At 33.2% G+C, this 14,623-nt stretch overlaps 1 protein-coding gene across 2 annotated transcripts; it reads left to right on the top strand.

Annotated features, from left to right (window-relative positions):
- Positions 1-8,549: 8,549 nt before the first annotated feature.
- LOC126709397 (protein NPGR1) lies at positions 8,550-13,438 on the top strand. 2 transcript variants are annotated; one of them, XM_050409611.1, is made up of 6 exons: positions 8,550-8,958; positions 9,361-9,636; positions 9,756-10,014; positions 10,364-11,595; positions 12,197-12,344; positions 12,583-13,438. In XM_050409611.1, the coding sequence occupies exons 2-6, from the start codon at positions 9,445-9,447 to the stop codon at positions 12,891-12,893; spliced, it is 2,142 nt and encodes a 713-aa protein (XP_050265568.1). In that variant the 5' UTR covers positions 8,550-8,958; positions 9,361-9,444; the 3' UTR covers positions 12,894-13,438. The 2 variants fall into 2 exon arrangements, with proteins under 2 accessions (XP_050265568.1, XP_050265569.1); XM_050409612.1 differs by lacking the exon at positions 8,550-8,958 and adding an exon at positions 9,064-9,226.
- Positions 13,439-14,623: the final 1,185 nt, after the last annotated feature.

Below are 14,623 nucleotides of genomic sequence, written 5' to 3'. Positions count from 1 at the left end.
TTTATTATCCCGAATCGGATAAATAAAGAAACAAAATTTATATAATTATTAATTCACTTCTTTTTTTTCAGGGTTTTTTTTTTTTTTTTTTTTTTTGTCGCTTCGACTAGTGGATAAGGATAAAAGACTATATACTGGGATGGGGCCCTATAGGTTTCATTTTTTATTATTTGGGCTCAATCAGTTGCACAAGATGGGCCTTTTTTTGTTCTTGGGTCGGAACAAACTAACCCTTTAGCCTTTTAGGAAAGGAAAAGTGGGGGGAAAAAAAAACATTGTTTTTGTTGTGATCAAAAAGGGTTTGGTTCCTTTAGAGTTTTGAGTTTGAATTTGCTTTTCCTTTTTCCTTTTCCCATGTGTTTTAACTGAAAAATGATGGATTTGGTTTTCAATTCAATCTAGGATTGAGCATAAAAAGCTCAAGTGATTTTTTTTTTTTTTTTTTTTAATGTCAGCTATGTGTTATTTTTTGTATCCACTATATAGAACATATTTCTCATATTGTGTGATGAGACTCACGTAATGTGAGAGAGATGCTGCATGTAACTAATACATAAAATAGTAAAATACGTTTTCCTTGAGTATGGCATCACATCACTTAGTTTAGATGCATTGAGACAATTTTAATTATATTCCTTTTGGTCCCTTTTTTATTAGTCAGACATGGCATTTATCCCAAATTAAAAATAATTAAAATGAAAAAGCAAGGTTCGTGCAAACTGTGGAGAATTTAAGCATTACAAACATAAAAGAAGGGTAAACATATTTCCTAGTGTATTTATTTTTTTATATAAGTCACTAATTAAAAGAAATGAAATTTGTATCCTAAATGTCTCCGTTAGAAACACCAAATTATGTTAATTGAACTATAAGTCTATAAGGCCTCATTTTGGTTTAATACATGTACCTATTTTGGTATTTGTCGTAGCATTTTAATATTATATAACTAAAATGAATAAACATGACAACGTAAATATAAAGATATGTGAGTTAATACATGAAAGATAAGAAGTTAGTTAAGTGTTTAATTCCACGTTGAAAAGGATAAAGACTCTTTTATTATTTAGAAGTGTGGTGATTAATGGGTTGAAATATATTGAAACAAACATTGGGCTAGATACATGCGCAGGATGAAGATAAAGGAGGAGGTGTCATCCAGCGATTAATTTTGAAACTCCCACTACATCGGAATAATGAACCTATTCAATCATATTAGATATTTGGGTAATCAATTATGTGAGGCCCATTGAGCCTATAAATACACTTACTCATACCCATTCCAAGTTACAAAAATTACAAGCATTCTTATAGTCTATACATAGACTCACTCCAAGTTACAACAATTTGTGTTCTAGCCTATAAATAGCCTCACTCATACATATTCCAAGTTACATCAATTAGTGTTCTTTCTGGTGGAGATTTGGGCTTCAAGACCTAACAATTACAAGCATTAAAGGTGTTTTTTATGTTGGAGCTTTGGGCTTCAAGACCTATTCAATCAGACTAATTTGAGTAATTAATTTTGTGAGGCCCATTGAGCCTATACATAGACTCATTCATACCTATTCCAAGACCTATTCAATTAGATTAATTTTGGTAATCAATTATGTAAGGGCTATTGAGCCTATAAATAGACTCACACATACTCATTCCAAATTTGGGTAATCAATTATGTGAGGCTCATTGAGCCTATAAATAGACTTACACAGACCCATTCCAAATCCTAATGGACCTTTGGGTTCTGACACCTTATGGAGAGCCAAGAGAGGTTGTATTAGGGGAAAGAAAGATTATGAATAATAAATTAAAGAGATTTTTATAGGACAAAGTTTGACAACAAACTTAATTGTAGTTTAAGGTTAAAATTGCACTTAATCTTTTTATTGAATGTGAATTTTGACAAATCTATCGTTGGATTACATTTTTTTCTTATATCCTCCATATTTGCAAAATTTCCATAAAATCAAAGATCAATAACTATATCATCAATTAAATGTTTAAATTTCAAGTTTTTGTAGTAAATAATGCATAAAAAATAAGTTTATAAAGAACATACAATATAATATCTAGATTTTCAAAATATGTAGTTATATTATTTTTTTAAGTGGAAGTTGTAGACTTAAGTTACAACTAAGTTTGTAGTCAAACTTTTGTCATTTTTTTATAGATTCGGTTAAACTTTTGTAGACTTAAGAGCATACATTAACTATTTATTTTGAAAAAAAATTTATAAGGGATTGAAAAAACTGTCAAAGACTCATAACAGTTAATTACTTTTTCTTTTTTTCATTTAGTCTTTTCATAAAAAAAAATTTAAAAAAATTTATTAATGTATATCCTAAATACCTATGTTAATAAATATTTTTTATATATGTCACCAAATTTCAGCTTTAGCCAGGAGTTTTAAGTTTTTAACTTCATCCGACAGTTCGACTCCTCAAAAAGGCAAAACCGTACAAGCCCACACGCTAAACCCCGTGACACAGAGGCACATAGATTTGACAAAAACAAGTGTCATTGGATTGACATTGAGTCAGGCCAGGTTGTGTGATTTTGTGTTATTAAAAAAAAATAATAATAAAGGTTGTGATTTTTAATTGAGTCTCTTTACTGCTTTACAGAAAATGTCAATGCCAACTTGATGATGGCCATAACAGCGTTGAAAACATAGCCAAGCAAACAGCAATAGCTTTTATTTCTCCAGATGATGGTTGAGTGCAATGAAGAATCTTCAATGTAACCCCTGAGGCTTTTTAAAGCAAGGTGGAAGTAGGAGTATAAACTCAACTATATATAGTACCAGTACAGGTAAACATTAAAGTGATTAAACATATCAAAGGTACTGGTTAATACATGAATGGAGAATAATAAATATTCGAGGTGACAAAAGTGGGGTAGGTTCTTAGTTTCTTACTAAAAGAAAAAAGCGAAAAGTAAATGATTAAAGTTTTTTATAATTGAATAAAGGATTTAAGCTCAATTCAATTTTTACTTGCACATCTTTATTTAATAATAAAAAGTACCATTATCAAAATCAAGTTAAAACCAAAAAAAAAAAAAAAAAAAAAGAAGGTATTCCATATTTGTTAGTGTGGGACTCCTTCAAAGCTGTAAAGTAAAGAGAGGAGTCAGGGAAAAACTAACGTGTCAGAATTATTGGAGAAAATAATAATATGGTATGCATATAAGGACAACAGAGGAGCTGCAAACCAATGAACCATCGCAATTCACAGCTCGTGCTGCTTCTCAGTCTAGTAGACTAGAATAGATCCTATTGAAATACTAGAGAAAGAAAGAGGAATCATTCACCACATGAAGAAAAAGAAGAAGAAGAAGAAAACAAATTGGATAAAAATATATTAATTTGTGAGACAAATTAATATTTCTAGTTATAGTCGTTCTGGGCAGCTCTCCAACTCCTTAATTTAAAGGCTTCACCATCCCTGCTATGGAATAAATACAAGTCAATAGCAACAGTTCAACTTCTTAATACAAGTTGGTCAATTTTGGTGAGATTAAAATAAATTGGATTTGACAAATTTGCATTCAAGGAAAAAAAAATATTTTAAATAGAATAATTATGATAAATATATATATTTTTAAAAATTTGTGGGTTCTAGTTAACTCAACTAGTAAATTTTTTAATAGTTGAATAAGAGATCTAGAGTTTAATTTCAGAGTACATTCATTAGAAGTGGACATTATAAGTTGAAATTCTATAAAAAAAAATTATGATAATAATTGAGCTTAACTTATAGATTAAAGTTGCAACAATAGACACTTATGTCCAGCACATACATGTATTGAATTTTTTTTTTCCTCCTCTCCTTTCCCCCAAAGGCTATGATATGACTAAGATCTGTTAGGCATTGATGTTTCACCAAGTTGAGGAGTTATTAAGATCACACCCAAACATAACTAACAAGACTAATTCCCCTCTCAAGCTTTTTTTCTTTAAAAAATTAAAAAGGATTATCTCCTAATTAAAAATCAAGCATTTCACCTCCAATATCTTGTGCCTAAGCCCCCAGTAACTCCATTTTCATCACCAACATGACTATTAAGCACTACCAACATATCTTTTCTTTTTTTCTTTTTTTTTTTTTTATTATTATTATTATTATTTTTTTTTAAGAAAGAACATCATGAAATTTCATAAAAGAAAAATTTAGTCGTAATCGACTGAAAGTATAGATCGAAGGTGCGGATAAACATCCTCTATCCACACTTAGAAACCTCTAACACATCTAGTGTAAGGACTAAGGACAATAAGAAGATTATTAAAAAAAAACAAATCCACTAAAAGGGTTTTGATGGGCCTTTACAAATACAACCCTTGAATTATGAAATGAGTGTCATCTTGCTTATGACAGTTTCAATTGAATGATTAGCTTATTAAACTTTGGTTTGTGACAAATCAAGCCTTTTGTTAGTGGATTTAATAACGTTACGTGCATATTATCCTGCCACCTCTAATGAAGTCGTTTGTTTTTTCCTTAGGGGCCAAGTTAAATAATCTGTAAAATTGTTTAGCATACGTATTAAAAGTATTATCAAGTTTGTCTTTACATAGCTCAAAACATTATTTTTTCATCAAGTCAATTTTATAAACTATGAAAAATATTTTTAAAACATAATTGAGATCCTTCAAATATTTCGGATTAAGACTTTTTGTTAAATAAATTAGAGATTACACAATTAAAATACAGTGATAGTTTTAAAAAATTATAAAACATATAAAATCTAATTAAGCGTAGATAATTTAAATAGTAAACTTTTTTTTTACATGCTAATTAAAATATAAAAATCAATATAAGTAATAAAATTATGACAAAGTTGGGCAACAAACTTGGTTATAGCATAAGGCTACAACTCCACCCAATATCTTTTTATTGAATGTAAATTTTGAAAAACTCAACATTAGATTGCATTTTCTTATATCCTCCAGGTTTGCAAAATTTCCTGAAAATCAAACATCAATTGCTATGTGCATCAATCAAAATTTCAAGTTTTTATAGTCTAAAATAATGTATAAAAAATAAGTTAGATTGAATAGTAAATAATATCTCATTGGCATGAAATTTAGGCTGTGTTTGGTTCCCGTAAAATATTTTCCAGAATGGAAAATATTTTCAAGTGTTTGGTTGCATTATGAAAATTATTGTAGAAAATATTTTCATGTGTTTGGTTCTATTCTGAAAATGCTATTTTCCTACAAATTTTTCACATTTTCTCAGCTATTTTCTCAGCATCCAAACAAATTTTATTACAGAAATTTTCAAAATCACAGCCAAATCCCAATCCACAGAACAAATCACAGCTAAATCCCAACACCACACACCACCGAAACTCCAATTCAACCCACGGCAGCAAACACTGGCAATCAAAAGCCACAACCACCAAAACACCACCACCACACCACCACAACAACAACAAAAATCAAAATCACACAGAAATCAAAATCAGAGAGAGAGAGAGAGATCGGTGGGTCGAAGGTGAGATCACGCGGAGGCGAGATCGAGCGGCGTGGTGTGATCGGCGCGGTGCTGCGATCGATGAGACCGGTGTGATCTGGTGCGTGCGATCGTCGGACTGGAGCTCGGGGTTCGCCGGCGACGTCGAAGGCGTGATCGGGGCTCCCTCTTCTTCCTCTCTCTCTCTCTCTCTCTCTCTCTCTCTCTCTCTCTCTCTCCGGAAACCATTTGAAGTGAAAATAGGAACGGAAATGAATTTCCTTGGTCAAAGCGTATTTTTTATGGTCAAATGAAAATGATTTCCGGAAAATTCTATTTTCCGGACCAACCAAACACCCGCATTTACGGAAAAGCATTTCTGGAAGTGATTTTCACCCAAAACAAACACAGCCTTAGTATGTGTATTAAGAACGTAAAGAACATTCAGTTCAACGATTAAATTTTTAAATATGGACTCATGTTAATTTAATTAGTGGAAGTTGTAGTCTTAGATTACAACTAAGTTTGTAATCAAACTTTGTCCATAAAATTAAAGGAAAACTTTGTTTTTGTAGATGGTAAATGCAACAATGAGCTCTACCTCTTAAGCACAAAAATCACAATAGTCTTTTCTTTGCACTGGTTTAATTATCATAAAGGAAAATTCTAGTTGTTCTAATCGAAACAGGATGAGATTTACAATATTGATATTCAAAAGTCAAGGGGCCTTCCCATTCCCCTCACCAATGACTAAATTGTAAATATTTTCTTGAAATGTCTCTATAAGAACATGCGCATCACATAATAAATTTACTAAAATCTAAGGAAAAAAAAATATTAATAGAAAATTTAATTTGCACTGACATATAGTCTAAAGCATTAATTGTTTAAAATGAAATTCAAATTACCTACTTTAGTGATATTTATTTGAAGTTTGACCATTATATTTTAAGGTCACATTATGTGTTCTCAGAGTATGATAATGTGACGTGATGTTCACTCCTCAAATTCATGATAGAATTCACAGTAAGTGTCCATTTGACATGATTAATTTTGCTAACTTATTTTACTTTTCAGCTTATTTTTGCTACTATTCATGGGCTCCACTGCATTTTTTTGATATTATTCATAGGTCTCATTGTACTATTTTAACTAACTTTTACATTTATCTACAGTACTTTCAGCAAAAATTTTTTAGTTTTAGCAAAATAAGTGGATCCCAAACAGACCCTAAGTGTGTGTTTGGAATGGATGAAATTTGCCAGTTTACTTTACTATTCAGCTTATTTTTGTTACTATTTATGGACCCCACTGCACTTTTTGATATTATTCATGGGTCCCACTAAACTATTTCAGCTAACTTTTACCTTTATTTATAGTACTTTCAGCAAAAAGTTTTAAATTTCAACAAAATAAGCGGATTCTAAACAGACCCTAAATATAGGAAAAATTCATAAGTATTCTTATGGTCCGTTTAGATTAAGGGAGAGAGAGGGGAAGTAGAGTATAATAGAGTAGATTTAGCATAAAATTAGCTTATTTTTAGTCAACTCTACTCTACTCCCCTTCCTTTCTCCCTCCATCCAAACATGCCATTAGAGTTAGAGTATGGAGAAATAGTACTCATTTCTTTCAAATTCATGATGGACCTCATCTACCCATCATGAATTTAATTACTAAATTTTATCATAAATATAAGAAGGATGAGCACCATTATTTTCAAAATTAAAAAAAAAAAAAAAATTCCGAGTTAAGAGTAATAATCCGCTAATCTCGTTGTCATTTTCTTCCTATCTGCATTTTTTACCATTTAGTCAATTTTTGAGCGCCGTGCGTGCATGATGCAGGAGTGGACAAAAAAGTATGTGGAAAAAGTCTACGACGTGTGTCAAAAAAGGTTTATCCGTAATGAAAAATAATGATGTTACCATGATGCACTGTTTTATCATAATTTGCTGCGTAAGTTCCTCCCACCAGTATCTTTGTTGTTCTTTCGGGCTGCGCCTGCGTAAAACATTCATGGAATCTAACGTGATTTCAAATTCCATTTTGTTGGACCAGCATGTGCTGCCTCATTATCTAAAGTTCTGTACATACTTTTTTCTTGTCTAGTGGGATCGTCTCGTTCCAGCAGGTAGTGCCTCAAGTTTGAAAATTAGAATGAATAATGTGGATTATTTGGCTTCATCTTCATTGTTTTCACTCGAATCTAGATTCCAAGATAATCTTTCTACTTTGATTTCAAACTAGAGTGTAATATGATTACAGGATCCGATTCAGTAGATGGAGACCTTTGGCTCGTTTGATTAGATGTTCCTAACCCTATTATAGAATTCGAAAGGCCAAACTATTACTTATACTATTACGTCCCTGACTATCCACCAATAATTAGCATTTTGAGGACTGTCAATTTAGAAATAGCACTTATTTCAAGAATAGACGACACTATATTCTTGGAATTATGATTAATTAAGGGGAAAAAACAATGACAAACTACTTTAGTCAATAAACCTCAAAAAAACAAAACAAAAAACAAAAAACTACAAGAAATGAGTGAGGAGATTTAAATTTTGAATGCATCTAACGTACTCATAACTCATGAGATTGTTTATAAATTACAAATAAATATTATATTTGTGTTTGATCAATTAAACTTAAACATCAAGATTCTTTTAATTCAATAACATGACCTACTCTTATTTTCTAAAAAAAAGACCATAGTTCAAATCCCACTTCTTTTTAAAGAGGAAATCTGCACTCCTCTACTATTGTAGCTAACTAATTATTTTACTAGATTGCCTTGTTTGTTAAAAGAAATGCATATGAGTTGTTTATACTACATAAACAGCTTGGCCCACCAATAATTTTCATAGTGAACAGTTTGGCTTTTCAATATCCCCAATGAAAAGGTTGTTAGCAATTATTACTTTTTTTTTTTTTTAGTACTTAGTACTAGCTGCTGTAATTAACAAATTATGACTTATCAAGTTATGAAAGTGTGTTTACTCAAAAAAAAAAAAAAAAAAAAAAAAAGGTTATGAAAGTGTGTTTCCAAATCACTTCCAGGCTATTTAACAAAAAGAAGTACATACCCAACAAAATTTGAACCAAAACAGCGCAAAGAGGCTCAGAGTATCTTAGCGTCACTGACTCTGGATTCTGCAACCACCTTTGCGCTTTGCCCCCACTTTCAGAGGCCCATACCCACATTGCAAAAGCCTAACTTTGTGCACAAATAAAGTCACAACACATCAGGAAAAAAAAAAGAAAAAGAAAAAAAAAAAGAGAGAATCAGAAAACAACGAAACCCCATTTCAAAATGAGAGAGACCCTTTGAGATTTTGCTTTCCCACCACTAGATTCGTTTTTGAACCAAAAAAAAAGAAAGAAAGAAAGATTAAAATGCTGTAATGTTACATAAAAGCCCAAAAAACCAGAGAGAAAACAAAATATTGTGCAGAGAAGTAGCTTTCATGGCTTGGAGGACGAGTATTACTGTCTTTGGGTAAATAACAAAACCAAAAAGTCTTGCTTCTTTTCGTTTCTCTCGCCCTTGTTCAATGTCATTGTTCTGTCTTCTTCTGGTTCCCTTTTTTTTTTTTTTTTCCTTCCAAAAACTCTCTTTTTTATTTTTGTTCTTTCAGATGTTTAATGGTTTTTGTTGTAATGCTTTGATTTTTGGGCTCTTTTTGTTTTTCGGATTGCTATATGCTACTTTGCTCCACTGTTTGATAACGAAGTTGTAACTCGTATCACTCTTTTTTTTTCAAATGGTATGTTAAAAAGAACCTTTATTAATTTATTTTTTGGGTTGTTGGGTTTGTAGTAGTAGTTGATTGTGACATCGTTTTTGCACATAATATTGAATTGGGTTTTGACAAAGTCATTTGTAATGTACTTTTTTTAGGTGTACCCAGACGAAAGAATTCACTGAGAAGTGATCATTTTTCACAAAGAAAGATCCACATTTTGTTTCTTTTTGCTGGAGAAGATGTTGTGTGCTTGCTCAGGTGAACAATTCAAGTTCGAAGAGCCACCACAGTCGCCGGAGTCACTGGCCACCAGGGATTTCTCGGCGAGTGGCCTTTCTTCTAGGACTGTTGACTGGGAATCGAAATTTGACGATGCCCAAGTGGATGAAGTTGAATCCACACTAAAAGAAGCTCTCTCCTTAAACTATGAGGTGGGCTTACCTTAATTTTTTCTCTCTTTGATACTAATTAAACTTAGCTTATTGAGTTTTATTGCTCTTTTGGCTGTAATAATATTGAGATTTTTCATTGAATGAATGGGTTTGATCAGGAAGCTAGAGCTTTGTTAGGGAGGCTTGAGTACCAAAGAGGGAATTATGATGCTGCCCTTCAGGTATTTCAAGGTATTGACATAAGAGGTTTAACCCCAAGGATGACCAGGGCTATTATTTGGAGAACTCGGCCACGAAGAACACGCGCTAAAGCTGATAATGCAGCTCCGGGCATGATGTCAATGCATTCCGTGAGCTTACTTCTTGAAGCAATCTTGCTTAAAGCAAAATCAATGGAGGAGCTAGGGCGATATGTAGGTATGCGTCTTTTTCTTTCTTGTAACAGCTTAATTTATCTATTTATATGGTAATTGCCCAGAAGTTTTCTAATGAAGTATTATTCAATTTTGGGGAATATTGGGTTTCATATATTGTTAACAATGCATTAGTATTTCTGTTGAGTATGTTGTTTAAATAACATGACTTGGGTGATAATGTGATTGGTTTATCAGATGGTTTGGATTTTAATGTAAATTCGAATTTTAACTAGAGCATCAATTGTCCAGTAAACGGAATTGCACTGACTTGAGTATGGATTTTTTTTCTTTCTATTTTTGGGTATTTATGATTAATGCTCTTGTGGTTCTGATACTATCTCATTCATCAGAGGCTGCAAAGGAGTGCAAAATAATTCTAGATACAGTTGAATCAGCACTACCTAATGGAATGTCCGAGGGCATTGTTGAAGACTGCAAGTTGCAAGACATGTTTCACAAAGCATTGGAGTTGCTCCCCTACCTGTGGACCAAGGCAGGCTTTCTTGATGAAGCTATCAATGCATATCGCCGGGTTCTAATTAAGCCATGGAACTTGGACCCCCAGAGGTTGGCTGGTGTACAAAAGAACTTAGCTGCCACGTTACTTTACAGTGGTGTTGAAGCAAGCCTTCCCCCTCCGTTACAAGTATGGGGTCCAACAACCCCTAAAAATAACACAGAAGAAGCAATCCTTTTGTTGTTAATACTCATGAGAAAGGTGGCATTTCTGGAAATAAAGTGGGATCCAGAAATCATGGACCATCTAACCTATGCACTCTCAATTACTGGCCAGTTGGAATTATTAGCTGATCATGTGGAGCAGGTCCTGCCAGGCATCTATAACCGAGCTGAGAGGTGGTACTTTCTTGCTCTTTGTTATAGTGCCGTGGGACAAAATGAAACAGCTTTGAACCTTTTAAGGAAGATTTCAGGCTGTTCTGAAGAAAATAAAAAACCCCATTTTCCTTCTTTTCTGCTGGGAGCAAAATTGTGTTCCCAAGATCCAGACCATTCTCACCAAGGCATAAACTTTGCTCGTAAAGTTATTGATTTGGCTGATGATCAGAATGAACATTTCATAGGTCAAGCCCATAAATTCCTTGGTGCTTGCTATGGGAATGCTGCAAGAGTTTCTGCCTTAGATTCTGATCGAATTCTCTATCAGAAAGATTCTCTGAACTCTCTAAACCATGCTGCTCTTAATGGGAAGGAGGATCCAGAAGTGATGTATAGCCTTGGACTAGAAAATGCATTGCAGAGGAATCTGGATAGAGCTTTTGACAACACAATGATGTACTCTGATATGGTGGCTGGCAGCTCAGGAAAAGGTTGGAAGCTTTTAGCTCTTGTGCTTTCTGCAGAGCAGCGGTTCAATGATGCTGAAACCATGGTTGATTTTGCTTTGGATGAGGCTGGGATGATGGATCAATTAGAACTTCTTAGATTGAAAGCTGTACTTCAGATTGCTCAGGAACAGCCCAAGCAAGCAATAGAAACCTTCAGAATCTTGCTAGCTATGATTCAAGGTCAGAGAGAGCATCAAGCTAAGAACTTTGATCAAGCGAAGTACTTGGTTTCCAAGGTATGTGTTAAAACCTTATACTACTACATTTAATCAAATCCAAGTAAATATGGGATGTGTTTGAAGTAGCTTCAAGAAGAATGGCTTCCAATGATATATGATTACAACTAGGGATGTTTATAATGAGCTGTGTTTTGTGAAACAGCAATGTAATTTTCTTTTTATTATTATTATTAATAATTTATTTTCAATCTTGTGATCTCAAATACTTTCAATTTTGATCACCCCCCCCCCCCCCCCCTCCCCCCTCTCCTCGTGGGTAGGCAGGTAGCATCTGCTCTTTAGATCAAATAGAAAAGCTCTATCTGAAGTCCTTGAATTTCCATCCCACTTGTTGATTTAATACACACACACGCTCATGGATCCATTGCATGTACACAGACACAAACACTTGAATATAATGGGCCATTGGATGACATATTCCCTGAAACTGCTCCAAACTCTCTTTTACGAACCTGTCTTCAAGGCATGCAAGATGCAACTGAACCTCATATATCTTTGCGATTTACGTAAATGTTAAAAAGACATATGCATGTTCCAATTATAATTAATTCAACCCCTCATGTCTTGTTCTTCCTGAAGAATTTATTGCCCTTTGCAGGAATTAGCAGAAAGAAAATTGGAAATGACAGCCTGGCAGGATTTGGCTTCCATTTATACCAAACTTGGTTCATGGCCTGATGCAGAAATTTGTGTGGACAAAGCCAAGTCAATTGAATTTTATTCCCCCAGGTCTTGGCATACAACAGGTAGGAATCAAGTCTCTTCGTGCAGTAATTTGTGGCTTTGTGCATTAACTGATTATGTTACATGTTTGCTTCTATTCATCCAAATGTACACACACATACACAAACAATGCACACTTCTTTGATATGATGAATATTCTTAGGTATATAGTTGGAAGAATGTAGGGTCCTAGTTCTATAGTGAATCTTCAGAAGTGCATATTTATAAATTTATAATTTTGTCTTCTCCAAAATTTTGCAGGCATGTTGTGTGAATCTCAATCATTGTACAAGGAAGCATTAGTTTCCTTCTCTGTCTCACTGTCAATAGAACCCGATCATGTTCCGAGTATTGTTTCTATAGCAGAAGTATTGATGAAACTTGGAAGCCAACAACTCCCAATTGCAAGAAGCTTATTAATGAATGCTGTACGATTAGAACCCACCAACCATCAAGCATGGTTGAACCTTGGATTGGTCTCGAAAATGGAAGGCTCTTTACAACAAGCAGCTGACTATTTTCAAGCTGCTTATGAGCTACAGCTTTCAGCTCCCGTTCAAAGCTTTGCGTGACATTGGTTTTCCAATAATTTAGGCAGAAGACCCTTAGAATAGGATCCATTATGTTACTGTTCGGCTAATTTACTCATTACTAGCTTATTTGATTAAAGGTAAAATAAAAAGTGACTTTTAAGTAATTAAGTTAACTTTAAACAATTGAAGCCAACTTATTTGCTTAAAGTCAATTTTTATCTTACCATTAAACAAATATGCTAACAAATATGCACTGCCAATCACTCTCATTGCCAGTATTCAATGGCCAGTAAGTTCAGCTGGTTTGATTGGCCAAAAAATGGAGTGCATCTCAATGGTTATTGCTTGCTCCACTCGCCATTGTTTAGTAATCGATTTCCCTGATTAAAATGCATAGAAACTCAGGCTACTTGTAATCAAAATGTATTTAGGGCAGGGTTTCCTATGGAATCATGGATTGATCGATGGTTTATTTTTGGAAGGAGGGGGGACTTATATTCTTCAGGGCCAATACCTATTTGTCTCTGTATTACTAATCTAGCAATTCACACTAGGTAAATTAAGCAGTGGAATATTTAGCTGAATTCCTGCCTATCTCTCTCATTCCATCTGGCACTTCTACTTAATTACAAAAGATCAAGTAGCAACATATTATTCTCCCAAAGTAAGGTTAAAAATATTGGTTTAGGCGTTTAGCCGTTGAAATGATCAATCAAAAGTCTTGAATTTTTTTTCTTTAATCCATGAAGAAGAGAGCTTCTCTTCAGTGTTGGGGCTATGGGTTAAGTACTTTGGAACTATGGTATTCCAAATAGATAGCTTTGTGTTGCTTCCTAGTTCCTAGTCCAAGCAGCAGTAAAAAGTATTCAAAGCAGAGTATTAAAATGTGACAAATGAAAGAAAAAAAAAGGGGGACAGGGATAAAAGTGTATTGTATTTCAAAACTATTTAGCATAAAAAATGCTACTAAAGTAAAAATATTTTTCTTTAGTTTATAAATTTTTAATAGTAATAATCTATTACTTTTTTGTAATATTATCATTAATTCATTATGCTCCTAAAACTTAATTTATAAATCTTATGCGATATTTTTTAATTATAGAACGATTTTATATTTTTTGCCAAAATTTTTCTTCAATTTCCGCTCTTATTTTCTCCACATTAAAAACAGGGGAACAATATTAGCCGCCCATTAGATCATTTTTTTTTTTTTTTTAATTATTTTACTTGACAAGTTGAAATTCGCAAATCTTAGAATATAAAAGCTGTATGGTGATTTGATGGAGCCATCAAACTGGAATTGCCACCTAAAAAGAGTAAAGATAAGAAGCATTTCTGAATAAACACTAACACCCTTTCTCGAAGTCGAACTATTTGAATCAGTTCCACGGAGATTAAATGTTACAAACAATTAATTGATGTGATTCTTTATATATTGTCAAATCCAAAAAATAAAGGGTCCGTTTAGTAATGTTATTCTAGTAATGTTGTTTAAGTGTTGTGGAAATATGTGTTGATAAATAAGTGTTGTAGAAATACGTGTTGGCGAATAAATGTTGTGGAAATACGTGTTAGATTGTTTCAACAAAGAAAACTATTCTTCAAACAACGTTATCAGACAAGCCCAAAATCTTAATGGTAAAATGGACTACTGTTATGATCAAAAAAAAAAATGGACTACTGTTCGGACATTAAAGAGCGAACTCCTTTCAATCATTCCAGAGCCTGACTATATAATGTAGTTTGAAATACAACCTTGTTAAGCAAAT

The sequence above is a fragment of the Quercus robur genome, chromosome 12 (genome assembly GCF_932294415.1).
Source record: "Quercus robur chromosome 12, dhQueRobu3.1, whole genome shotgun sequence".
NCBI lineage: Eukaryota > Viridiplantae > Streptophyta > Magnoliopsida > Fagales > Fagaceae > Quercus > Quercus robur.
Note: the sequence above shows the minus strand (reverse complement) of the source record. Positions and strands in the feature narration are given on the sequence as shown.

Excerpts from the sequence above, each read along its gene's own strand:
- LOC126709397 (XM_050409611.1), top strand. The coding sequence starts at position 9,445 with ATGTTGTGTGCTTGCTCAGGTGAACAATTCAAGTTCGAAGAGCCACCA. Across the intron at positions 9,637-9,755 it reads CTCTCTCCTTAAACTATGAG|GAAGCTAGAGCTTTGTTAGG; the intron begins GTGGGCTTACCT and ends GGGTTTGATCAG. Across the intron at positions 12,345-12,582 it reads CAGGTCTTGGCATACAACAG|GCATGTTGTGTGAATCTCAA; the intron begins GTAGGAATCAAG and ends AAAATTTTGCAG.